Source organism: Pelecanus crispus, chromosome 6, assembly GCF_030463565.1.
Source record: "Pelecanus crispus isolate bPelCri1 chromosome 6, bPelCri1.pri, whole genome shotgun sequence".
Classification (NCBI taxonomy): domain Eukaryota; kingdom Metazoa; phylum Chordata; class Aves; order Pelecaniformes; family Pelecanidae; genus Pelecanus; species Pelecanus crispus.
In genome coordinates, this window is record NC_134648.1 from 17,281,297 (window position 1) to 17,308,759 (window position 27,463).

The 27,463-nt window shown below is 41.2% G+C and overlaps 3 protein-coding genes across 5 annotated transcripts in view; 1 reads left to right on the forward strand and 2 right to left on the reverse strand.

Moving 5' to 3' along the window:
- GTF2H1 (general transcription factor IIH subunit 1) overlaps positions 1-27,463 on the forward strand; it is a 227,247-nt gene that overhangs the window by 171,028 nt on the left and 28,756 nt on the right. The gene's annotated exons all lie outside the window — the stretch shown is intronic.
- Positions 188-7,670, reverse strand: LOC104026052 (serum amyloid A protein). The gene is made up of 4 exons (XM_075712345.1): positions 7,637-7,670; positions 1,220-1,343; positions 756-894; positions 188-329 (listed from the first exon to the last, which is right to left on the reverse strand). The coding sequence occupies exons 2-4, from the start codon at positions 1,314-1,316 to the stop codon at positions 188-190; spliced, it is 378 nt and encodes a 125-aa protein (XP_075568460.1). The 5' UTR covers positions 1,317-1,343; positions 7,637-7,670.
- Positions 7,281-27,463, reverse strand: part of HPS5 (HPS5 biogenesis of lysosomal organelles complex 2 subunit 2) — a 22,586-nt gene continuing 2,403 nt past the window's right edge. The window contains exons 4-23 of one of the 3 annotated variants that reach the window (XM_075712318.1): positions 26,743-26,807; positions 25,360-25,552; positions 23,694-23,827; positions 22,186-22,401; positions 21,764-21,835; positions 21,449-21,537; positions 20,284-20,462; positions 19,901-20,059; positions 18,624-18,783; positions 16,419-16,542; positions 14,510-14,656; positions 13,657-13,731; positions 12,537-13,138; positions 11,033-11,156; positions 10,678-10,833; positions 10,044-10,163; positions 9,611-9,724; positions 9,167-9,273; positions 8,194-8,479; positions 7,281-7,733 (exon numbers count right to left, since the gene is read on the reverse strand). In XM_075712318.1, coding sequence (XP_075568433.1) covers positions 7,673-7,733; positions 8,194-8,479; positions 9,167-9,273; positions 9,611-9,724; positions 10,044-10,163; positions 10,678-10,833; positions 11,033-11,156; positions 12,537-13,138; positions 13,657-13,731; positions 14,510-14,656; positions 16,419-16,542; positions 18,624-18,783; positions 19,901-20,059; positions 20,284-20,462; positions 21,449-21,537; positions 21,764-21,835; positions 22,186-22,401; positions 23,694-23,827; positions 25,360-25,552; positions 26,743-26,807 — 3,183 coding nt within the window. In that variant the 3' untranslated portion in view covers positions 7,281-7,672. Of the gene's footprint in view, positions 7,734-8,193; positions 8,480-9,166; positions 9,274-9,610; positions 9,725-10,043; positions 10,192-10,677; positions 10,834-11,032; positions 11,157-12,536; positions 13,139-13,656; positions 13,732-14,509; positions 14,657-16,418; positions 16,543-18,623; positions 18,784-19,900; positions 20,060-20,283; positions 20,463-21,448; positions 21,538-21,763; positions 21,836-22,185; positions 22,402-23,693; positions 23,828-25,359; positions 25,553-26,742; positions 26,808-27,463 lie in introns of those variants that run through there. The other 2 variants (XM_075712319.1, XM_075712320.1) reach the window with 2 other exon arrangements.

The following is a 27,463-nucleotide window of genomic DNA, read 5'->3' on the forward strand; positions in this document are numbered from 1 at the left end:
CGCGCAGGGAGGGCCCGCCCGCCAGAGCGTCCGGCTTCCCTGGGAGCCGGCGCTAGGACTGCAGGGCCCCAGCCCCAAGGAAAGCCAGCGCCGGGGGAGAATGTTCAGGAGAATCTCTTTATTTGGCTGCACAGGAGGGGTGCACAGGGGAGCAGAGGTGGCCGCCGGGGGGGGGGGCGGGGCAGCGTTAGTATTTGCTGGGAAGGCCTGCAGGTCTGTAGCGGTTGGGGTCCCCGCCGTTTCTGCCCCACTCGTTCGCCTCTTGGTCAGCGCGGGTGTCCTCTGCGCCTCTGCCACTCACGTCGCTTTGCCACTTTTCCCGCAAGTCGCTAGCAGGAAGAAAAAAGGCCACCGGAATCAACCAGCATCTAACTCCACGTTGATTTCCTCGCTCATGCAAAACTAGCTTTTCCTGCAGGACTTCTCGCAGTGAGATGCGAGCACATATTCAGTCCTTGGCTGAGAACCACAGTGGAATCCATAACTCTCGTGTCAGGAAACACACCAGCAAGAAAAGAGAGTTCCTTATCACCAGAAATGCAGAGGTAAGCAATCTGCCTTCTCAGGAGGACAAGAAGAAAGGCTTATGCTTATGTGGGGGGAGAGGCACCCCTCCTATAGAGACAAGCTGTTCAGACATTAACTGCTTCCCCTCCCTCCACTGTCAGCCGAGTACAAGTCAAAAAGGACCTCAGCCTAACTGGAATGCCTGGATCCCTAGTAACTCAGTTAACAAGCCAAATACGCTCCATTACCTGATGACTTTGGCTGCCCAAGCACCACCAGGTCCTCTTTGGGCAGCATCATAATTTCCACGAGCATGGAAATATTTGTCAGCACCTTTATAATTTGCCTCACGCATGTCCCGGTATGCTTTGTACATATCCCATGACCCTGAAGAAAGCAGAGAAACAGAGATGATGTTGACTTTAAAGAGTCATCCCGGAAACAGTTAAATACCATTTCAGCCAGGAGCTGAAAGGCCCGAGGAGTGGTAACACAGAGAGGCACTTCTCCACGTGGGCTTTGCATGGGGCTGTGCCCACAGAAAGGGCCCGCAGGGACTGATCAAGGCCCTCTTCCAGCAGCAGAAACCAATGCAGTCCCTCATACGGAGCTGTGGACCTCCCAGCTCTGAGGACTGCGTCCACTGGCTGCCGGTAGCCTGTGCTCGGGGAGGAGGTTCCTGAGAGACAGGCCCGTGGCAAGAGCAGCTTACCTCTCAGCGCATCCAAGGCAAATCGTCCACCTTGGCCTATGTCAGCACTTGCACACAGAATAAGGGAGAGCAACGCGAGGCAGACACAGAGCCTCATGGTTCCTGGCCCAAGCCTGATATGGAGCTGTGAGACAATCAGAGACATGAGCAGTTCTGGAGCACCTCTGAGAGACTGCTGACATAGCATCCATCACACCCACAGCTGTGCTGGGGCAGCTGCCCCAGCGCTGATGGCTAGCCCAGGAACCCACCTCTCGCCCCCACAAGGACTCATGCCCTCTGTGCGACAACGAGCTCAGCTAAGAACTCCGCAACAGAGGCAGCTGGACCTGAGAAACTTGCATTTTAGCATTCCCTGCTGCTCCTATCATGAATACAGAGAAGCGCCACATGCTAAAGCATTACTCCTGTTCCCAGCTACCAGCTAAAAACACCGCATATAGCTCACAAATTCAGAATATCACTCACGATTGCAGAAAGGCAAAGCCAAAGGAGATGGAGCTTGTCTCGTGTGCTTTCAGACTCAGAGAGGGTATTTATAAGCAATTCAAACCCCTCAAAATAGGAAATTGGAAAATTCCCATGGCTGGGAATTCCCCCCCACCAGTCCACTTCTAACACAGAAATCATTACGGTAAGCCTGTCCTTGTCCTTACTGAAAGTTCATAGCTCCTGTTACACAATTTTTTAGAAAGTATGTGGTGCTTCTTCAGCTGTCCACAGGACTATTTGCTCCTCATAACAAGCAGGCTGAGAAACTGCCTCAAAGACTGAAGTGTTCTGTGTTCTTGAAGTGTTACAGTTGGCTTAAGGGTGGCACTTTTGTTCAGCTCTTGTGCTGGACAGAGCTTGGAGGAGAGGGTGCCAGACAGTCTGCGCTGTACATCGAAGCACAAGGTTGGGTCTGTGTCTGTGCACAAGCAATGGTGTATTTGGTTTGCGTGGCAAGGTTTTGGTAGCAGGGGGGCTACAGGGGTGGATTCTGTGAGAAGCTACTAGAAGCTTCCCCCACGTCCCATAGTGCCAGTGCCAGCCGGTTCCAAGATGGACCTGCTGCTGGCCAAGGCCAAGCCGATCAGCAACAGTGGTAGCGCCTCTGTGATAACGTATTTAAGAAGGGGGGAAAAAAATGGAGGAACACAAAACTGCAGGCGGAGAGAGGAGTGAGAATGTGTGAGAGGAATGACTCTGCAGACACCAAGGTCAGTAAAGAAGGAGGGGGAGGAGGTGCTCCAGGTGCCAAAGCAGAGATTCCCCTGCAGCCCATGGTGAAGACCATGGTGAGGCAGGCTGTGCCCCTGCAGCCCATGGAGGTTAATGGTGGAGCAGATATCCACCTGCAGCCCGTGTAAGACCCCACACTGGAGCAGGTGAATGTGCCCAAAGGAGGCTGTGACCCCATGGAGAGCCTGCACTGGAGCAGGCACCTGGCAGGACCTGTGGCCCCATGGAGACAGGAGCCCAGGCTGGAGCAGGTTTGCTGGCAGGACTTGTGACCCCATCAGGGACCCACACTGGAACAGCCTGCTCCTAAAGGACTGCACCCCATAGAAAGGACCCATGCTGGAGCAGCTCGTGAAGAACTGTAGCCCGTGGGAAGGACCCACGTTAGAGAAGTTCGTGGAGGACTGTCTCCCATGGAAGGGACCCCACGCTGGAGCAGAGGAAGAGTGTGAGGAGTCCTCCCCTTGAGGAGGAAGGAGTGGCAGGGACAATGTGTGATGAACTGACTGCAACCCCCATTCCCCATCCCCCTGTGCGGCTTGCAGGGAGGAGGTAGAGAATTTGGGAGTGAAGCTGAGCCCGGGAAGAAGGGAGGGGTGGGGGGAAGGTGTTTTAAGATTTGGTTTTATTTCTCATTATCCTACTGTGATATGACTGGTAATAAATTAAACTGATTCTCCCCTAAGTCAAGTCTGTTTTGCCCGTGACTGCAATTGCTGAGTGACCTCTCCCTGTCCTTATCTCGACCCCCGAGCTTTTTGTTATATTTTCTCTCCCCTGTCTAGTTGAGGAGGGGGAGTGATAAGCAACTTTGGTGGGCACATGGTTGACAGCCAGGGTCAACCCACCACAAACGGTCAGCTGCGTTACCAGCATGGGTACAGGAACTGCTAAGGGAAATTCCCTACGGTAACTGAGATAAAGCACCAGCTTTGTGCTCCAGCAGGTAACAGTGTGAGCACTGCTTTCCCGTTACCCTCTTGGCCTGCCTTCCGATTACACAGCCCTTGGCCCACAGAAAAAAGCAGCTGCCAAAACTGTTGCTTTTGCAACAGAAACAGGCAAGCTGCCTCTGAGCTTGCAGACGGGTTTGAATGGAATATTCCTTTCTGGCCTAGCACTAAAACACAGGCTGCGTATGCACACTGGGTAAACATAACACATATAGGGGCCCCTGGGGGACAGTTTTCTGGGTTTGTACATTCTGATATAGTTAAGATAAAAAGCAACCTCAAACTAGTTGCCCTTTAATTCTAAATATGTATAAATGCAAACATTCTGCAATGTAGACATTTTGCAATCTAAGTCTTGAGAAAGGGGATGAGGTGAATTCCCAGCTCAGGCACAATAATAGATGCAGTTATTCCTTATTCTGGGAAGCACTAGGACCTTACCAAAGTTTACATGGGCAATAACTCACTTCATTAGTTTTGCCATGGTGCTGTATGGAGTATTTACTAGCATTGGCCTCAGGCTTATAGACATGTAGAACAACTGCAAACTTGGCCCCTCTTCAAGAAAGAGATTGCATATGCAGATGTTTATCTTAAATAAAATTGATTTCCCCATAGGTTTTGATAATAGGATTCTAACAGTGAAATAATGTTTTGAGGCAGGTATGAGGCTTTTATGTATTTTTTTTCCCCCCTTGGAGGGGGGGGGGTGGGGGGGGGCGGGGAACGACACAACAATGGGACTCAACAAAACCAACACGGCTTCTATTTAAAGTTGCTCCAGGCAAAGCCCCCTTTATTCATCTCTGCTTTTCAAGACTCCCCTCCACCAACAGTCAGTCACCAAAACTGAAGATGAGCTGCAGCTCATCTGCTCCAGCACAGGCTGATGGAAACTATAGTGGTGTATGCTTAGCTAGCTGACAAGAGCTGTGAGCGGCTGTAGCTTTAGGATGAGGGCATTGCTCTGTACACCTGTAACTTCTAAACAAAAGACCATTTCATTTCACAGTCCCTTCACCTTACCCATATGAGATGAAGATACACATATCAAGAATAGGAAACTGCAATTTTCCAACTCTTCTCCAGAGACTAAATTCTTACTCTTTATTGACAGCCAAGTTAGTTGAAATCATCAACAAAAGCTCACTTTAGACACCAGTTTGAACAAAGGCTTCCCATTATGTTAGCTACACAAAATTTAAAAGCTCTAAATGGAAAGTTATGATTTGTTGTAAAAAAAAAAAAAAAACCAAAACAAACAAAAAAGCCCCAACCCTCCCTCAAAGTTAACCAAGTGTACAAAAACCCCACAGAAGTAAGAGACTACTGTGTACACAAAATACAGAGAGCAAATGAAGTGGAACGTTACATACAGAGCTAAGCCAGGTACATTCTTGGAAAGCCAGCCAACTTCCTCTAAGGAGGGCAACACGAGTACTCAGCTAAAGCTGTACTACATTCACACACTGTATGAAACGGAGTTAGTTAAGCACAACAGCCACTGAGGTAGCAGCATGCTCATTTGGCAGGTAAGAGAACAGGCACCAACATCATCTGATTTGTGTAACCTCACCACACACTGCAGGTGCCTGGCTCCTATTCCAAGTCTTACTGTAAGAGCATGGGGTGTTTCTGATAGAAGGATCTGTGCCATTTCCAATGTCAAAATCTAAACCCCAAAAGATTTCAAGTTTTCTTTTTTAGTTCTGTATTGGCTTTTCCACAAGCAACACTATTAACAGATGAAAGCCTGCTACTAATTGTCTCCCTGTAACTTCATTTCCTCTAGTGAAGTAACCAACCCTCCACAATAAAGTCTTTATTGCAACTGAGATGAAATAGTCAGACTGCACCTCTCAAAAGTCCGAAAGTTGTATTACTAAGTCCTATTCTGATGAAAATAAACGCATTATTTTGCAGCACAAGTGCCGCAAGCCTACATAAAAAGATGCTTTATAAAGAAATATTTTCAAGTCATTTCATGACAAAGTTATTTTAGTAAAATTTAGTTCCAATGCCTGCATTAATTTTTTGTTTAAATGACATTTATGAAAATCAAATATTGACCAGACACTGTGGCCTTCTGCTAAAAATGTGAAAGTCTGACAGTGAAGAGGGCTAAAACTAGAGGCCTAAAAGGAAACTTGTTCAAAGAGGTATTAAGTGCAGAAAGAGTACTGGTACAAAGCATAGTTCTGTAAACAAGAAAAAATCCAAGTGATTTGATGAATCTTCATATTCTAGCAGATATTTAAAAAGATTTCTTTCTTGACAGCATCCATCTAAAAATGCTTATCTAAACCTTCAGCTTTTAAAAAGATTATTAAAATAAGACATGTGGTCCTCTCACTTTCCAAAATGTCAAAATTCATTATGGAATTACCAAAGTTTACCTCGACTTTAGTAAAGCCTTTGACAGACACAGTTTCCTACAGCGTTCTCCTGGAGAAACTGGCTGCTTATGGCTTGGACGGGCGTGCTGTTTGCTGGGTAAAAAACTGGCTGGATGGCTGGGCCCAAAGAGGTGTGGTGAATGGAGTTAAATCCAGTTGGCGGCCAGTCACAAGTGGTGTTCCCCAGGGCTCAGTATTGGGGCCAGTTCTGTTTAATGTCTTTATCAGTGATCTGGATGAAGGGATCGAGTGCACCCTCAGTAAGTTTGCAGACAACACCAAGTTGGGCAGGAGCGTTGATCTGCTGGAGGGCAGGAAGGCTCTACAGAGGGATCTGGACAGGCTGGACCAATGGGCCGAGGCCAATTGTATGAGGTTCAACAAGGCCAAGTGCTGGGTCCTGCACTTGGGTCACAACAACCCCATGCAATGCCACAGGCTTGGGGAAGAGTGGCTGGAAAGCTACCTGGCTGAAAAGGACCTGAGGGTGTTGGTCAACAGCCGGCTGAACATGAGCCAGCAGTGTGCCCAGGTGGCCAAGAAGGCCAACAGCATCCTGGCTTTTATCAGGAATAGTGTGGCCAGCAGGAGCAGGGAGGTGATTGTCCCCCTGTATTCAGCACTGGTGAGGCCGCACCTGGAATACTGTGTCCAGTTTTGGGACCCTCACTACAAGACAGACACTGAGGTGCTGGAGCATGTCCAGAGAAGGACAACAAAGCTGGTGAGGGGTCTGGAGCACAAGTCTTATGAGGAGCGGCTGAGGGAACTGGGGTTGTTTAGCCTAGAGAAGAGGAGGCTGAGGGGAGACCTTATAGCTCTCTACAACTACCTGAAAGGAGGTTGTAGTGAGGTGGGTGTTGGTCTCTTCTCCCAACTAACAAGCAATAGGAGGAGACCGAATGTCCTCAAGGGGAGGTTTAGCTTGGATATTAGGAAAAATTTCTTCACCATAAGTGTTGTCAAGGATTGGAACGGGCTGCCTAGGGAAGTGGTTGAGTCCCCGTCCCTGGAGGTATTTAAAAGCCATGTAGATGTGGTGCTTAGGGACACAGTTTAGCGGTGGACTGGGCAGTGCTAGGTTAACAGTTGGACTCAACGATCTTAAAGGTCTTTTCCAAGCTAAATGATTCCATGATTCTAATTCCATTGTCCTGATGTTTGTTGAAATATGACAACTGATGTCTATAGTCATGTTGCACACATAGATATGGGAAATTTAGAAATATCATGCTTATAGTTTAACAGTGAGTTCATTTAACAAGTTCTTCTGTTAATCATCATTCTTAACCATTAATCCACTCCTGAAAAATATTTCCCTCCCATTTTAAGACTCGTCTTGCCCATTTGAAATGCATTAATGGAGCCAAGTCCCTATAATTTAAGAGGAAGGAAAAAAAAAAAAAAATGTATCATAACAAGTACTTCTACAGGAACTTGAAAAAGTCAATGTCATTTAAACGAAAATTAAACAAGTACTGGCTTCGATATTTCCAAGAAATGGCCTCTCATGTTTGCAAACAAACAAAAAATTTCATACACCATAATGTAATACTTAGGGGTCATATCCTTAACACTTAAGTCATATAGACTTGGAAAATAAATTCAGGAATTTTCATCTCAGAAATCTGTAAACTTAATTTCAAGGTAAATACTGGATTGTTTTGATTTGAGTTCTAGAGTTCAATACTCATCTCCAGAGGAATAAGGAAGAACTGTCAACAGTTCCTGGTCAGACACCTGCCAGATTGAGACTGGCTCAATATAATTGAACTTTTAGACAGGAGTTCATTTCTTTAAGAGCCTGTGAAGTTTAAGAGGCACTTTAATAATACAATCATTACAGTAAAAAATGTTCCCAAAGTTTTCCAAGTTGTCTTCTACGCTTGCTGAGACCACAAAAACCGGTCACACCTTTCCAACATGGACTGAAGCAGCGCTCTGCAATTAAAGCAAAGGGGGGGAAGAAAAAAAAGTCAAACAGGAAAAAAAGCTAACAACAGAAAGAACAAGAGTTTTGGTTTGCTTTTTAAAGAAAAGTTTGTCAAATCGTGATTGTATTTTAGAAGTAACATCATGACACCACCATGTATGCCTTCTCTGGAAATGATAGATGAGATCAGAGTCTGCACAGGACTCAGCAAGACAGATATCTCTTTCAGAGAGTCTCCTTCACATACCTCTTTAATGTATGACTACCTGTTTCCTCATTTTCCGTTTTAAAATGCCTACATTGCACAATACATAGCTCAACAGAAAAGCTTTCAGCTGAGTTTAAGATCGGAGGTAAAAATGTGAAGTTTTTTGTATTTTTGTTAACTGAAAAGAAAGTTTAAAGCACCAAGAAGATCCAAAATGAATAGGGTGCACACGTGGATCCTCTGTTGACATGTCATCTTACCTTTGCCTTTTCTCAGCAACTCTCAGTATCTCACAGACACCAGTAAATCTCTCAGACAAATCTATTGTCAAGCCACACTCCTGCAAGAGAGGCAAGGCACGATTTGGGCCAATGGCCTTTGCCAGTAAGAGAGCTACATTTTCCACAGTGATGCAGTCTGGGCAGCTTGGGCTACCGTTGCTGACAGCACTCCCGTTCTGTGGGCTGTGGTGGTGGAAAGCTGTGCTGTGTTTTTGTGCAAGATGCAGAAGAAACTTCCATTCTTCTATGGTCTCTGGAATGGAACCTAGATGTAAAATGAGTTTGTTACATTATTTGTAAACCAAGGCTTATTCTAAGACTACTATTTTAAATATATCTGTACTAAAAGGGAAGGTAGCTATTCTGTTTTTCTCTGTGAAAATTTAAGAAAACCAAGTGTTACCAACAAGCAAATTGTATACAGAAGTGTACTGCCTTGACTGCCTCAGTGTAGAGATTCAGTGGTGAACTACACACAAAGCTTCACAATAGTTCAGTATTTAAGGCTTCAGATTAAGTCAAAAGACAGAGAATTGTTTTGTCCATCTTAGGGCTACTGGGAATTTTCTTCTAAGTTCTGCCGTGTGATACAATGCTTTGCTTGTTGTAACTTTGTGTGTGTGCACGTGCAGTGAGGGGAGTTTTGTGCTGTGCACAGCAGCTAGCTACTCCCCTATCTACAACACCAAGTTTAGCTTTTACTCCCAACCGATAAACAACTCTGCATTCTTGAACTTTTAAGCATTTTCTAGCACAACTGATTTCACAAAGCATTGTGTAAAGATACAAGAGTGTAACACCCATTTATGTGTTTCAAATATGCTGCACTACACTCAAAAACACTTCAAAAAAATAAAAAGTTCAACTCGACTTTGGACAAACTGAATCAGTATATAATAAGGGCAGTTCCTATATTACGCAAGTATGTTTACACAGCTTAAGACTCACTAACCATCTTCTCCATTCAACAGGCTCAAATCATCCAAATGAGCAATATTAGTAAAGGCTTCTATTCTTCTATCCAGCTCCAGACAGAGAAAGAGATATCCAGGCCAAAATCTTGAATAAGAGAGTAAAGATTTCCAGGAATCAAATACTCAGTCTAAACTAAAGTCAACAATAATTAAATGCTCATTTAAGTATCAGTGAGGACAACAGCAAAGGAATCTCTTGAATGCCAGAAATCACTGCAGAGTGAGGACACAGGGAATACCCCTTAGCCAAAAGGGGTATTTGGTACCTTAAATTGGACACTCAATATTCATCCTCAAAACAGGAAAGGTTTTTAAATAAAACGTCTCCAAGTAAGGAGCAGATGGGTCGTTTTCATTTATAACTTTTTGGGGTCAGAATACCAACTAACTGAGTATCAAGAATTACCAAGTTTTCTTCTTACCCATGTGATTTACAGATGTCAGCCATCTTCTCTTTTGTAACAAAATCAGCTGGGAGTTTAATCAAAAGCAGAATGAGCTGGCTGTAGCCCCAGGTAAACAAATGTGATCGTGGCCTAGAAAATGAGAAATTCAGTTTTAAAGCATGAATGGTTTTCTTCATAACATTATGTTCACTCTACAAGAAAGGCAGGTATATGAAAACAGAGAAGGAAAAATGAATGAAACACTGTGTAGTCTCAGTAGAGCGGTCACTGAAAAGCATTACAGATAAAGTTATTTAATCCTTTGGTTGCTTCTGCTGAACTCTGTAATATGCAAAATGCTCGAAGGATTCAGTGACATCCAAACTGTCATACAAAATCTAAGCCAAAAGCCTGCAGACCCATTAAAGCTTTTTGCTGCACTCAGGGCCTTGGGTGAACCCTACTTTACCTGGGATTTCCTTCCGCGTCCACTGTATTTGCTCTTTGTGGTGCATCAAGAGAAACTGCCAAGCACAACCAATCCAGTCGTACAGATTCGGGCTGCAGAACAGATCTAAGGAGAGATGACCTAGAAAACAAAAACACACAGAAAAAACCTACCAGTTTTCTATATATCTGATATGGAGAAGTAGAGATTGTGTACAGAAAAAAAAACCCCAAAATATGGATGTAGAATTAAATATAGAAAAGCCTAGAATGATTTATGTTTCTAGAAACTGAGGGGGGAACCACAGAAAACCATCAAGTTTGTAGGTTGTGTGCCCCCAGCATTTTTTTTTTTTTTTAAATGCTGTCTAACCTTGGTATGCTGAACTGCAGGCACAGGAAAAAAAAATAGTCAGTTCTATTGAAACTATTATTTAGAAAAACTCTGTTAAAACTAGCTGCTAATCTAACAAAAAACCCACAGTCTGAGAAACAAACTAAAACTGGCAGAATGAATTGCAATCTAATGCTAAAGAACACGAAGCAGGTAGATACAGAAACAGTAAAAAAAGCCCCCAAAACAAAAAAAACCCCACCCCATACAGCTACACAATGAAGAGAGCAGACAAATGGAAAAGATTCTATATTCCCTTTACCTTTTATCCTCTGGCTTTGATTTCAACAGACTATCTAAGTATGCTAAAAAGTGAGCTGGATCATTCCTGCACAGCTGTTTGATATCAGAAGGCAAAATAGAGGGGTGGAACTTGATCAAGGGCCGAAGAGCTGTTTCCCCAAATTTTTCATAAAGCCTGGAGAGAGGGGACAAAAACTACTTTCAGTACCAAACAGCAAAATTATCATTTTTCCAAGATCTCTTGCAAGTTCAAGATAGTACTGAAAGGTGATCTCTTTAAAAGATTCCCAGAAAGCTTCATGACATGTTAAGTGAACCAATTCCCGCTCGCAAGTTAACAACACTAAAGAGAAAAAAAGGACTTGGCTACAAACCTTTGAGCATGTACTAGTAACAGTGGGCTATCATCCCAAGGCCCCAGATCATGCAGCTGTTTCAGTATTTTCAACATATCTTCATTTTCCATTGCTAAAGCCACCGGACTGTGACAAGTTAGTTCTGAAATAAATCAGCACAGAAGTTACAAGATATGGACAAGTTTGTTTTGGTGGTTTTTGGTTTTGGTGCCATCGTTCCTCCCCCCCCTGCCCCGCCCTCACACAGAGCTGTTATGTGTAAGGACAAAAGTTACCACTACTTTCATGGAACTCTCTAGGTAGTAGTAGTAACAAGTAAACAGATCCTACTTGTTATTTCATAGGAATCAACATCACTAATCTGCACTTAGAGAAAATTACAGTTGTAAAATGATACCATTAAGGCATGGAGTAGTATTCTCGCTATATTTTAATTTTCTTCAGAATTCTGAGGCGGCAATTGTTCTCTCATGAAAAAAAGATACCCCACTGCAGGACATACAGCTTGCTGAATATAATGCAGATCTGCATCAGTTTTCATATACTATAATTTGCTTCTATTAATAAATAAAAACCTCAGCTTGGACACTGGCTTCACAGACTTCAGAATTCAACATGAACCTTGATCCTGATGAAACACGAGTATTAACCTACAGGCACAAGTGCAATCTAACTGAGGACAAACTGGGAATGTATGCATTACTTTAACTTCTAGGTCTCTCAGAATCCAAATAGTGAACAGATTCCCAGAAACCCAAATACCAGATACCAACCCTCAAAGCAAGATTCTGTTGTTTGACTACTCTCCCGTGGCACCAACTCAATGCTAAGACTTTAATTCATTCTTAAAAGAAATGCATAGAGCAGAAGCTCTGTGTAGAGACAAGATAAGTTCTGTTTTCCAGTATAATCAGGAAGCTCTGTTTCCATAAGGCTAAAGAGGCATCAGAAAGATCAGAAAGGATTTCTGTGAAAAAGGAAGTCTGATGTGACCACAAGCCACTCATTTGCATGGACCCATCTATTCCATTCAGTTTTGTTTCACGTCAACCACACTTCCCTGCAAGTCGAATCTTCCATTTCCAGTGCAAATACTGAAGCCCCTCCCCTAGCTTTTGCCTTGTTTCTATAGACATATGATTCTAATTAAGATGCTTTTGCTCTATGAAGCATATAGACTTGTTTTTAAATAGATCCAGTGTGTAATCACTCGTGTTCAACCAACAAGCTTGGTTCAACCAACCATATAAATGAAAAGGTTCAGAATTACAGAGTTGGGGGGAGGGGAAGAACAGTCTCTTCAAGGAGCCAGCAGTTCTTTGTAAGTTTGTGGGAAACAAACCACCAAACAAGGCAAACCCAGAAAAAATCCTCCCACACACCAACCATCCTCAACCCTCCCACACTACACCTGCAGAAAAAAAATTTGCAGACACAAATAGGAGTGTCTTCAAGCTTTTTTCTTTTTTCTCCCAAACAGTCTTACTTTCAGTTTACTACTAATAACATTTTCATCAATTACCTTTCAATCCTGTGATGTATGTTTCCCATACATTAGGACTGGTTGCATACATGGTTATAATACACTGCTTTAGTTTTTTTAAATCCAAAAGAAAGAAGTAGCTTCGCATAAACCTACAAGCCAAGGTCCATGAAGCTTCTAGTGGCAGACTTCCATCAGAGCTTTCCTCTGCCTCACCATTTCCACAAGAAAATACACGCAGCTCAAAACACAGTGTTGTCAGGTCAGTAAGATCTTTCTGAACATCCGGCTCTATGACACATGGAGGAGACACTTGAAAGCAGCAGTCCAAAGGTCCCTTCAAATCAGTACTATCTTCACACATGGTTTTGCTTACACAGGTTTCATCAGTATTTTCCTTTTCAGTGCAGTCTTCCAATATACTACTCTGTTCTGCTGGGTCTCCATCAGTTGGATCCAGCCGTAGGTTTTCCTCCAGGACTGCCCTCTCTTCTTCAGCACACACAGTCTTGCTTTTCTTAATAGAAGAAGCAGAATGCTCTTTGCTGCCAAACTTCTCTTCTAGATAGATAAGCCATTCCTGTAAGACCCTTCTCATGCACTGCGGTTCTAACAAAACCAGGGGATCCTGGAGTTTGGCTCTGTAGCGTAAGAAAGAAGTTTGCTAAGTTGCTTGACAGTTATAAGATGCCACAAGTGAAGAATTATATATGTTTTGTGTAACTCAAAGTATATTCCTAAACCTGACTTACAGTTGGTGGTTGCTTTGTTGTGGTTTTGAGCACATCAAACAGTTTAGGCTACTTAGGCTGTCTACATTTGATATTAGTACATTCCGAGTTCCTCAAGATTTCTTTCAGAATGGATTTTTGTTTGTTAGGTGGTTTGGTTTTTTATACTGTGCTTGTAGTTAGGACAAAAGGATACTGCTAGAGTACCTAAATAAGCTTTTAGTGGGTTTTGCTTGGTTTTAAATAGGGGAAACAAATCATTAAACCAAATGAGATCCTTTCAGATTATGTTAATAGATGTTTATGGCGTTACTTTTACATGTATGTTATGAATTAAAGAAGAAAAGCAATTTTAAAAAAAAAAAACAAACAATCATTTCTCTACCAAAGCCTAACATATCTATACACTGAAAAGTTTCCCTGCTTACATAGCTTCTGCTGTTGCAGCCTTGAGATCTCTTAGATGGTCCTCCTCTGGAAGCTGGCAGCTCTGTGGTTCTAACCTAGAAAAACACATTGATTTCAGTCTTATCTGAAGTATTAGCTTTAATAATTTAAGTGAAGATTTCCTCAAATCTGTGAGGAAACAACATTAATTCCTTTATTAAAAAAAATATAAAGCTTTCATTTCTAAAGAAGGAACAGCTCAACAGACATTACGGATGAATTGGGCATGAAGAGCAACCAATAATACTATTTTTATGGTCTTCTATAATGGCTTCTACTCTAACTACAGTAGATTTCTGAACGTACTGAATAAAAATCAGTATCGTGCCACTATACAAAAGTTAGTCCAAAATGGTAAGTTAGCAAATCACTGGAATATGAAATAACTTAGCTCTGTATTAATTGGACAACCATGAAAGAAGTTCAATGTTTTTAGCTACCATTATTTTAAAAAAAAAAGTTTTTAGGGAGATAAAAGTGTTTACTCCCCACTCAGAAAAGACAGGAAATGAACTGTTGGACTCACGTCCATAACTGTTAACAAGCGTCACAGATCAGCAATTCTCATGTAGTGTAATACACTATGTTCTTGCTCTTCAATTATTACAGCACGGTGGAGGCTGCATACTCCACCACCCAGAAGTGTTCATTGCCTACTCAGCTTCTAGGAAAGAAGTCAGGGAGAACCAGTGAAACCCACCATAGTAATGAAGGCAGCTGGAAAAACTTCACTGAGCTCAGCATTCTACTTGAACAGTAGTTTTTTCCTTTAGTTTGCTATCCTCAGAATCCCCAACAAATGCAATTGCTAAGAAAACATGATTTTGCACTCACTCTTTCTCTTCCTGGGGAGATGCGACCAGATTAACAGTCAACTCCTGCAGCTGCTCATCATCCTTTGCTTCTTGCCTCCCTCTAGCGTCAGGACTTAAATGAAGTGTGCCAATCTTTTCAGTAGTTTTGCGTACAAAGCTGGAAACACTAGGAGTCAGAAGTTCAAACATTTAAAAGTGGAAGTTCAAAACCAAACAAATCAAGCACTTTCTTTCCAATCAAACAGTGATTTCAGAAAACTTTATAATCTGAAGAACTCTTGAGAAAAGGATGAGATCAGCAATGAGCAACAAGAACAAAACTCACTAAGCAGCTCCTCAAAATTCATACTTCAGTCATGGTCCATACTTCCAGCACAGAATAAAAATCTCAAATATTTAAGACTTGGGTTTTTTGCTGCTGGAGAAATGGGGCCACATACTAACATTAGCACTTAGATTTTGACATATATTTGTATGCAAATAAATGCAGATTGGCTACATTGCATTTTAAAGCTTATAAACAGAAAGCATCATTAGGAAATTATGTCCCTCTTGGTGATACGAAACAGTTTTAAAATATTCCAAATTAATTCTTCAGATTACAAAGCTCACTAAAAATGTCCTTTTCACATCATCAGCCCCTATCCCTTTAGATATTTTATTCAAGAGAAAGCCCAGTGAAGATACCAAAACCCAATTATTTCTACCACTGCCTTGAAGAGAATGATGTCATCAAGAGCTGAACAGAAAAATCAGCTTCTTGCTTTCTGGCCAAGAACTAGTTTAAGAGCATCAAGAAAAAAGAAAAAAGCAACCCTTATACTCATTTGCCAGAGAATATGGCATCTTTTACTACACTGAGTTGAAGGTTGCTGCAGAGGAGAGAAAGGATTCAAATGTAGCAAAACAACTGGACTTTAATGTATAAAAGGATTAGAAGTAAACTTAAAAAATAACTGTAAATGTGATAGCATTTTATTTAAATATAAACTGAATATAGTGAATACTTGAAAATTTAGTTGTCATTATTAGTAGAAACACTTATTACTAGTAAAGTCCTAAAAAACGCTTATGGTTTAGAAAGAATTCAAAACATTGCATGTACTTCTGAAGGTTATTCAGAGATCCTCACATTATTGATAACAGCTACAATTTTTTGTTGCAGGACATAATTCACACACCTAAGTGATCAAGGGAGGGCTACGCAATTTTTCAGACCATCGTTACGGGCCAGCAACATTTTAGCTAAGAAATTAACATGCACTTTTTTTTTTTTCCCAAATTTTAAAGTTATGTATTTAACACCATCTCCTTTATATTTGTGTCCCGTCCCCTCCCGTTTTTTTAAAGCAAGTTTTAAAATAGCGATTTGATTTCTGCATAAAACAGACACTACCATATTTACTTGCACCAGGTATAAGCTACCATTATTCCATAAACACTTAGGGAATTGATTGGATTCACTGAAAGGTGTGAGGAGGAAGATGGCAGACCACGTGGCATACTTTGCAAGTGTGTTTTAGCAATATCTAGCATGCTTTGAATATTTTAATGTTTGTCCCTGAGCAGCATAGGAAGCCTTCACTCATTCTTCAGAAATCTAAGTATCAGAAAAGCAAAATCCCCAAACAATATCCAGTAAGTTTGCTTTCAATACAAACCACAACCACAGCTTACAGGGTAGTGTTAAACATTCTTAGCCATTTAAAAACTGAGGTTGAAATCTTGGCTCCACTGAAGTTAACAGCAGGTCTCCATATCTTCATTAGAGTCAAGATGGAAGCAAACTTGACTGCATCTCCAGTGCTTCAGTTCAGATGTTACATTTTTTGCAGAACAGAGTATGAACTTAACCAGACAATGCTATAAATTCAGAGGACAGAAAAGGGAAAGATGTAATGGATGAGTGAACCTGCTGCAAGTTTTACCTTTCTTTGACAGCTTGGAGAGAGACGAGAGGAGATGGGGAACGAAATGACAAAGGGATACTGAATGGGAGAAATGTCTCATTCCGGTCAGCCTCAACCGTCACAGATGCATGAGATACATTGTCTAACAAATGGAATTGAAATAAAGAGTCATGAAACAGTGACCTGGCAAAAATGGAACAGTGAAACAAACGGCAAGTCACTAATTCATTAATGGATAACCTAAATGGGGTATTTTCACACTTAAAAATATTCAAGAATGTGGGGAGCCAGAAAAGTGCTACTTGGTTTCAAGGGCCATTTTATTACTGACTTTGAACCTGGTAGGTCTGCTTTGCTAATAGTCTTTTGGCTCTATAACAAGGCAAATAGTTTTCAAACAGTTGTTGATCATCATCTCCTAAAAGTAGATTTACAGTCCACTTAGGGGAAAAAATCTTGATTTAATCCACTTACAGTTACTTAAACATCTAGGAAAATTAAGTATTGTGGCATATATCAATTCACGTTGCATGATTTCCTAAAACCTAAATCACATATGAACATACAGAGACACAAAAGCCATGGCTGAGGTATAAATCACCCTTTTATTAGAACAGACTTCAAAATATAATTGAAGCCACAGCTCTCTGGCTCTTGATAAGAATCACAGGAAATACAGAATCACTGACTATTTCTTTTTCACTCTTATCTCCCTAACAGTGTCTACAATGTGTTTTGATTAATCATTTCCTGGTACAAACACACACTGTATCTTTTAAGTGATGTAATTAAGAAAAAAAGGATCCTTTTAAGGAAGGATGACACTGCATTTTGCAACAGTTTTGTTGAGAGGAAAAGATATCATGCTGTTACAGAAATTCTACCATAAGAATCCACAATCTCTCTAGATAGTGCCTAAAGGTCACAACTGATTTTAAGATTGCTTGTAAATAAGGCTGCTTTTGTTCATTATGCAGATTAGAAACCTAAAAACTTATGACATCTTACGTAAATGTGAGCAGGGAAACACTAAGTCCATTTCTCTTAAATACCAAATTAAGTACACATGCTTCAAGAAGCATCTAGAACTTCTCTACTTTGAAATAATCAGAAAATTTGTTATCTGTTGTTGAACAGATAGAACTTCTTGATCTTCTGACATTCAGAAACTATGTCCCTTCATTTTAGAGTTTCAACATCAGAAATTATATACTTCCTTCCAAGTTTTCTCACCTGTTGTTTTTGTGGTGATGTAGGTAAAGAGACAAACATAAACATAAGTGCTACAAACAGCATGTAGTTTTGTCAGCAGGATAACGCTACTGACAAGTACGGGAGTAAATATGAATTCCTATACTCTCCCTCCCTATTGTGGTTTTCCCCCAACAAAGCACCTAAATTCTCTCCCTCCTCAACTGGCATCTACTCTCTGCAAAAGCTAAAGAGCAGCTTTTTTTTGGAAAGCATTGCTACCATACCTGGAACTAAGCCAGCTCCTCATCGTCCCAGGTTTCTGCATCCCCTCCCAATCCCAACCAGAGCAGAGAACAAGACACATTATTGTCTCACTCTAGCTTTTGCCCAGGGACAGGTATTTGTTAGGAAATGAGAAAAGCTCCTTGAATGGTCTAAATGTTAGCTAAAACCAATTCTATCATCCCTGTGCTAATGCATACACATGTAAGAGATGATCCCCTTAACTTTCTTGCAGGGTTTCATTTGTAAAGAACACATCATAAGCCTACTGTTTTCCCTGAAGAAATATAAAGCCAGAGCCAAGATTAGGAAATTCTTTCCTGGAACCAGTATTACTGGAAGAATAGCATCAGCAAACAAATCTCATTTGAAGCTCAATTAACACTGGCATAGTCAGCTGAGAGAATCTTAGAATTAATGCCAAATTGCACAGGGGGGAAGGCGTGGGGGAGCAGAAATTTGAGTGAAGTCCTAGCTTGGTAAAAGCCCTCTGGATCTTTTGTTTTGTTTCTCTGGGTTGTGTTTGTTTTCAAGCTTGGATTTCTGTGGAGCCAGCATTTCACCCCAATGTTTCAAGAAGGAGTTTGACTGGAAGGTGGGGGACTGTGTTCCCATTGATCAAATCAGAGGATTTAATCATGGATAACTTGATAGTGGAAAAGAAGAACACAGAGCCAACCCAATCAAATTCTCGTAGAATAAATAAAAATTGCATCCAAATAACGTATTTCCATTAAGAAATATTACCAAGTTCTACTTGCTCATCTTCCTGGTGTGCAGGAAATTCTTTAAGTCTCTCATCTTCTGAGAAAGTTTGACTGTGGAGAGAACACGAATCTTCATCTGACTGACTGCCTCTTCGACTGATAACACGATATATTCCGGAGTCTAAGACACTGAAGCTCTCCTGTCAGACAAGGGAGAGGAGTTAGATGTGCAAGTTGTACTTCCTTGTTAAACTTCCTGCAATGAAATCAACCAACCATACCCACACAAATAACCTCACAGCACTTCATAATTCACTGCCTGGAAAAGCCCTATATAACAGCATATTTCTGACATATCCAGAATAGAAAAGTACACACATGCCAATAAGCATACAGTCCAGTGACTTTATAAAGATGTATATGCTGCAATTGCGTTTAGGAAAGCAGCCTGCAGAACAACTGGTGTATCTAGTACAAGACAAAAACCATCTCTGCTTTAGTCCTGCATCGGAGACTGTCACTTCACCCCTCTGTACCTGTGTACCCAAGAGTCCGTATTCTTTTTGCTGGTTAGCCATACCCAGCTAGCACAATTACAGACTCTGCAAAACTGTTTAATTCCAGGACACATGTACATTCTTTTGATCATGGTCAGTCTATGTAGTTTACATTCCCACCTGCTAATGAAAAAAACCTTGCCTACCACATCAAGACGGAATTTACAGTACTTTGTTTTTTAAACTTTACTTTTTAAACATTATTAAGAGTGAAAGCAGCTATTGATATTGTACTATGAAATATTTCCCCTTTCTTGAAAAGCTGCTTGGAAGTCAAGACAATACCAAGCAGCTGTACATGTAAAAGAATATTACAAATATGCTTTAATTTTTTTTCTTAGCGCTTTCTGCTTAAGCTTCATAGAGTGAGACAATTTTTTAAATAGGGCTAGGATAGTTCTGAGCACTCGGACATTCAGTTTTCACCACTTAAAACTACAGTTACAATCAAGATGACCTTTACTGAAGCATGTTAAGACACTAAACTCAGCTGTGGAACAAGTCTTCTTTGTATCAATCTTTGTCCCCATCTCAACCATTAGCCACAATATGGAAAAAAGGCAGAGGTCTAAGAGCTTAAAGAATGCAAGTAGTAGTATTTCATACCACTACGCCACACCTAATTTTAGAAAGTAGCGTTATCAGCTATAGTAGACATGGTAAAAATGAAAGCCTCATCTTCAAAGCGAGCAATGAGGTGATTTTAAGCCATAAAGATAAGATCTGCAGGTAACATTTTTGGCACTACCAATACACTTACATGAGATGAAATACTGCTCCTTCTACTGCTGCACGCAGAATCTAGAGGTTCCAACTTTGAAATTAGTTCTTCCAACTGCATAATGACATCTTGTTGGGTTGAGGCATCCAGCTGAGACTTCAAGTGCTCCAGCTTGTCTAGAGGCAAATTTTTTCTTGCCTAAAAGTACACAGTGAAACAGAAACATTATTATTTCTAATGCACATGCGAAAAGCAAAAGGTACCATATATGCAGGCTAATTTTCATCCTAAAGTATAATGTTTAGAAGACTTTTAAAAACACCAATAATATGAATCTCAGAAACCTATGGAACTTAATGAAAGAGGGGGACAGGAAAGAGAGTGAAGTTGCATTGCACATTTACAAAGAGGTAGTTACTTACTCTGCCAGAAATGACTGAATTTTGGAAGAGACAACAGACCCTGGCAGCAAGTGTCCAGAACCCTCTTCTTATCAGACGCTCTATGCAGCGGTCTACCAGCAGAAGGGAGAGGTGCACAACTTTTCCATTTGTATGCAGACAGAACAACTCATTTTTATAAACGGCAATATCCTGAATATCTGCAAAACCAGATGCACAGAGATATCTAAAGGACTGAAATCGTTAGTCAACATTCCTTTCTGTTCCTGAAGGAAGGTGAAAACATATTTCCCATCTGACTGCAAATGTGTGCAAAAGCCTAATACACTGCAGCAGAAGTGGCATGGGGAAAACAAACACTGAAGCGTGTGAAGATAGCATCTAACAGCTATAAAGCCCAGTTAAAGTATCAAAACTTTCCAGAGTTGCATTTTTAGAAAGCATTCAAGAAGCACACTGAAGTTACTGAAAAGTTGCCTTTTCCTCTGAAGGGGGATGAAAAACTAAAGACTGATAAAGATGAGAAAAACATCATTAGATTTGAAAAAGAAGGAAGTAGAAAACCACTTTTACCTTTCAGCAGTTTTCAAATGAAATAGTGATGCTATATGCAAACACTCCATGTCAAAGGCATTGGAAACTTAACATCAAAAAGGTGGGGAGAGAAGGGGAAGGAAAAGACTGACTGGCAGTGACTAACCATTCTAGGACTATACCATTTACGAGGCCTTACTCATCTGCCAAATAAGTACATTCCCTGACTCCAATTTAGGCAGGTGTTAGAAAAACCAGGTTTTAAGCTTTCAGCTGCCATATTATCCTTCACAGGACACCTGACAATAAATCTGAATAAACAGAAATGCGGAAAGGATACTGCAGGTTTTACCTCACTAATACTGCAGGTATTAGTCACTATTTGATTACTGTATTTTAAGATTCACTCTACACCACGTTTTGTTTCTCAGGCATGTTTTCAGAAGTATGGAGGGAGGGGTTGGCTGGAGCAGGTGAGAAGAGGGTTAATATCCAAGGATATAGCTAACAGATGACAAGGAAAACAGTCTTCTGATCAATTTTCTGCAGTCCAGCTGCAGAAATTGAGCTTGAAAAGGCTCCATGTTAGACAACGACTTCAGAAGTGACAAACATAAGTGATGCTACTACAAAGCAAAGATTCTTAGTTTACCTTTTACTTCACTCCAGAGTAAGACTTCAACATTTTGGGGAAGAAAAATATAAATGCCTCGCTCTGTCCAGGTCATCACACAGTGCTCACTGCAAGCAAAGCAGACGTTAATGGTGCAACAGTTAATTGTGGTAGTCACTGTAAAAATATGCAGGAATGGCATTGGCTTAAGTACACCAAGCGCTGAGTTGTTTAGCATGATACTTGGAAAATTCTTATGCAAAAAGATGAGGTTAATATAAATTAGGAGAATATACAACTTCTTTATTTTTAAGTCTACTTTATCAACAGGAAGCTATGCTGACAAATACTCACGTCAAATACAGTAGCTTGGGGAAAGATAAAGATTGTGGAGAGCAGCTGGAACTAGTATAATGAGGATCCAGCCTGTAAAATAAAATTAGTATCTGTTACAAGCATAACTACAACAATATCACTTCCTTAATACAATATTCTTAACCCTGGAAATACAAGGCTGGCTTAAATAAACATAGTCTTATGACAGCAGCATTCATTGCTGTAGTCACACAGATATACCTGCAGAATCAAGGCTTTGGCATTTTTGGTAACTCAGATACTGGTTTCTGTTATTAGAGGAGAATGTATTAAGAAGACAGCTAGGATTAAATAACCTCCTAGTGCAGTCAAGCATTAATCTTCTCAGTATTAAGGCAGTTCTTTCCAGTTAGTCTAGAAGTCCCAAGCAAGTTTATCACCGATAACACTCATGCTTCTACCTGAGAGTAACAACAGGGAGAGGCGGTGATGAGAGCAGCTGCTTGAACTGATGCGTGCTTTGCACTTCCCCATCAAAGTTCACCTCCCACATCCTTGAGCCAGGTCGAGCACAATATATTAATGGCTGCTGATTTCCACTGTTTTTTCCAACAGGGAAGAAACATGCTCCAAATTCTCCATCTCTCTCTTTGTTACCGATTTTCCAGAACTTCTCTCTAGTGGAAAAAAAAAAAACACATACTTGTTAAGGCAGCATTAATAAAGGCTCTAATTAATTTCATGTTTTTCTTGAAGAATAAAAATACTAAATCCTAGTTGATGAATTAGTTTTGGTGCTTAAAAAAATCTGTAATTAATATTATAAAGTTTATAAAAGACAGGGTGCAGAAATACTTATTAGTTTAAACAAATGCTCAGATCATGAAGGTTTTTCTTTTTGTCAGTGGAACCAGTCGGTCAACCTGGCGATGGGAAGGTGATGGTACAAATGATCCCAGAAACCATTTCCAATCACATGAAAGATAAGATGGTGATTATGAATAGTCAGCATGGATTTACAAAGGGGAATCATGTTTATAGCCCTCTACAACAGAATGACTGGCTTGACAGATGAGGAGAGCAGTGGATGTTGTTTATCTTGATGTCAGTAGGGCTTTTGACACCACCTCTCCTAACATCTTCACAGACAAACTGAGAAAGCATGGGTTAAATAAACAGATATGGAGAAACACGAAGTCCTGCACTAGGGGAGGAATAACCCCAGGCATGAGGACAGGCCAACTGGCTGGAAAGCAGCTTTGTAGCGAAGGGCCTGGGGCTCCTAGTGAACAAGCTGACTATGAGCCAGCAACGCACCCTTTTAGCAAAGGTGGCCAAAAGCCTCCTGGGCTGCATTAGGAAGAGTGCTGCCAGCAGGTCGGGGGAGGCAATCCTTCCCCTCGTCTCGGCACTGGTGAGACGTATCTGGAGTGCTGGGTCTGGTTCCAGGCTCCCCAGTACAAGAGAGACACAGACACACTGTAGCAAGTCAAGCAGTGGGCCAACAAAGACAACTAAGGGATTGCAGCACCTGTCTTATAAGAGGCCGAGAGAGCTGGGCTGGTCAGCCTGGAACAGAATACACTTGGGGATGGAACTCATCTGATCCCATGTATATAAATATCTGATGAGGGAGTAAAGATGACAGAGCCAGACTAGTCCCAGTAGTGCCCAGTGAAAGGACAAGAGGCAACAGGCACAAATGGAAATACAGGAAATTTCCATTTCAACGTAAGAAAAAGTTCTGCTATTGTGAGGGTGGTGAACCACTGGAAAAGGTTGCCCAGAGACCTTGTGGAATCTCCATTCTTGGAGGTGCTCAAAACCTAACTGGACACAGTCCCACACAATCTACTTTACCCAACTCTGCTTTGAGCAGGAAAATTGGACAAGATGATCTCCAGAGGTCACTTCAGAAACTCTTGTGTGACTCTGAAGTCCAGTATTTTACAAGCAAAACATAACTTGCCTCTCAGTATCACACAAATAAGTGCGTGTAAGTGAAGATATGAGCAGTCTTCCATCCAAATAATCAAGCTGGACAACCCGAGAATCTACGGTGGTTATAATCTGAACAGGAAACATCACAAAAGTAGCAGCAGCCTACAGTTAAAAAGAAAAAAAGAAAGAAAACATATGGGGCCTCAGTTCAAAGTAAAGACTATTTCATTAAGTTAAAATCACAATATTCAGAAAAGGCTCATGTATGCTACGAACATGCAGCATAAGACAAAGCAGTTCCTTTCTTCTCAGTCCCCTACAAAACAAGGCTTCAATGCTTAGAGGCATAAAAGGCTAAATCCTCCTTTTCCCAAAACCATTACTGAAGGTTTAAGGAAAAAAAAAAAAACAACCTGTATCCCTGTAGCATCCTGCCATTTCTTTATAAAGAGTGCGGTTTTTGTAACGTTAAGATGGGGTTTTATTCTTGCTCTTGTGCTTTGTGCTTTTGTCAGTTCTCTCCCATGGGTACTTTCAGCCAGCAAACAGTTTTATGGAGACAGACCTGACGGATTACTTGATACAAAAAAAATTTCCATTGGATTTAGGTGGTTTACATAAACTCACTTTCTCTACTACCCTGCAGCAAATTACCCAAATACTATTTATTATACAAGTGCCTCAGTTTGCATGGGTGGCAGAACAAAGTCATAGACAGACTTCTTACTCATAAGAAACTACTGGGAAGTGCACTCAAATTTTCTAGCAGACGGTCACCATTTTTGACAACTTAAAGCTGTTTTCTGTGTTAGGAATGTATCAATTCCCTACTTCAAACAAAGTGCATTGCATGAGAGATTCCACAGTCCAATTCCTTTAACAGGCATGAGCAGACACATATTCCATGGGCTTTGCCCTTCTCTCTCTCTTTTCCCCCTCCCTTTCCACAGTTGAATTTTTTTGTTCTTTCTTTAAATGCAATAGTCTTACTACTTTTAAGTGAATTTTCCATCAAAATCTTTCATGAGGGCTAGAAAGGACCTGGAAGAACACACCTATTGCCAGGTTGTGCTCCTTCTTACAGATTAAAAGGGGAAGGAAAGGACCTAGTAATGGCAAAACTTAAAGAACACTCAGGGGCTCAAAATCAGGCTGGTATCACTAATTTGTGTGCCCTTTGCACAAAATGTAATGGATGTAAGCTTGACATCCACCTACCATTTATTTTAACTAATCCACATCTTCAAGAATAAGAGTATCCAGACAGAGCCAAGCAAAATCAGAGTCTGGGATTACCCTTTCTCAGACCAACAGCTGAGCTGAGGCCTAAACACACAGCTGAACCTGTAGCTGGAGTCTAAGGAATCCAACAGGCTCAGAAACACCAAGATCCTGGGCTTGGATACTTGTTAATTCCAAAAGGAAGAAGCTTGGCCAGTTTTTAATTCTGTATATTTGAAAGCATTTTTATGTTGTATTACTAAAATAGCTAAAAGAGGGGGTGGGGGAAGCTCACAGGTTAGAATTTCTACTGTTGTCTCAAGAGACTGGTTCTTCATCCCAACAGTTAAAGATACCAGAACTTCATCCGCTGACAAGTTTCCTCTGTTCTACTTAACTAAAATAAACAAAAAGATTCCAGACATCATCCCCTGAAAACCTCTTCATCTGAAACAAAGTAAGTGACATTTTACCTTCCCTTGTTTCGATGTGTTAATCTTGATGGCTGATACTTTTCCCACATGATCTCCCACAAAAACACGAAGGGCAGCTCTATCCCAACATAGAGCTGTGACTTTTCTGCCCTTATGCTCAGAGGAAACATAAATCCGTTCTGGCTTCCCACGACGTTCCTGATTCAGCTCCCAGACTACTACAAGACCTTGGCTACAACAATTAAAAAAAGAAAATACAATGTGAGAGTAAGTCTTCTGATGTTTTATCATTGATAAAGATGCATTATTCAACGAAACAGAAAATCTAAGCAAAGTAGTACATCTCAGAGCTGGCTGCATGCTTTCAAGAAGTGTCACATTCTTAATTCTGAAGAGGAATAAATGTCCTTCCTTGCACTATGGTGTATCAGCAGCTTTGGAAGGCTACTCTCACATTTACTGCAATTGCCAGTGAGGATGTGGAAAAATAAGCATTTAAATGGATTTTAAAAAATGTAAGTGGTATTAACTACCACTCCCACTCTGCCAACTTAATGAAGATATTTCTTTTGATACTGAAAGGTCTCAGGGAGACATTTATCATCATAACTTCACGTGCATTAGCTCTCCCATAGATGTTCTGTTACAGTGTCCTGGTTTCAGCTGGAATAGAGTTAATTTTCTTCCTAGCAGCAGGCATAGGGCTGTGTTTTGGATTTAGTAGGAGAAGAATGTTGATAACACGCTGATGTTTTAGTTGTTGCTAAGTACTGCTCATGCTAGTCAAGGACTTTGCAGCTTCCCATGCTCTGCCAGCTGCACAAGAAACTGGGAGGAGGCACAGCCAGAATAGTTGATCCAAACTGACCAAAGGGCTATTCCATACCATATGATGTCATGCTCAGTATATAAACTGGGGGGGGGGGTTGGCCGGGGAGCAGCGATCGCTGCTCGGGAGCTGTCTGGGTATCGGTCGGCAGGTGGTGAGCAATTGTATTGTGCATCACTTGCTTTGTATATTATTATTATCATCATCATTATTATATTGTTACTATTATCATTACTATTTTACTTTATTTCATTATTAAACTGTTCTTATCTCCACCCAGGAGTTTTCTCACTCTTACTCCTCCAATTCTCTCCCCCATCCCATCGGGGTAGGGGGAGTGAGCGAGCGGCTGCGTGGTGCTTAGGTGCTGACTGGGGCTAAACCACGACATACAGAAATAATACTTACTCTGGAACAGGTATTCAAGAAAAAAGTTAAGCAAACCATCTGTACAGGGAATTATTCTGTAGGGGCCTCTACCAGTTAATTCCCTGCCCCCCTCCAAGTTGTCAGCAGATGTGCAAGTCTGAAACTTAGAAGCTTCTTAAAAATATTTATCTAGAATTTAGGTTTGTAAGTAGTACATCACTCACCTGGTGGCAACAGCAACATAGTCTTCATCGTGTAAACAACAGGCAACCCGGGAAATGGCACCTTCCTGAAAGCAAGTATGGAAGCAGTGCAGGTAAAAGTTGTTCTTGTACTGCCTTTACCACTACACAACTTTTCATCTCTCAGACACAAACCAGATTCATGACAACAGCTGCTATCACTTTGTTCTGATGTGGGGTTTTGTTTGTTTGGGTTTTGTTTGGAAACACTGAGTTTACTCTAAAAAGAGGAAGCTGACAACAACATGACAGCATCAAGAGAAACAACTGCCATTCATTCTCTGGTTTGGAAAACACAGAAATCAGTCTTCTGTCCTCATACCTATGGAAGCTGTTTTGCCAGATCTAAGCAAGATGCTCTCACGCTTAAGAAAACGGCTGCATTCATGTTATGGTGAGAGCAGCAGTGGCTCCCAGGAAATAGCATCTGGCTATAGAAACAGCAATCCCTGTTCCATGACCGCTTTCAGCAAAAAAGCAAGCCAGCCTATCTTTTCTTTGCTTATCCAGGTAGTTCATAGTTTGGACATCCAAACATTGGTAGTTATCTACACATGAGTTGCTCTCGTTTCATAGTCAAACTTTTCTTCTGATTCTTAAATATTCAGGTGACTTTGCTGTTGCTTAAAGCTGCTGCTGTTGTTAAAAGTAAGAATTTGAAAGACAAACATCTGACCCTCTCAAGTAATTTCTTTCACACCTC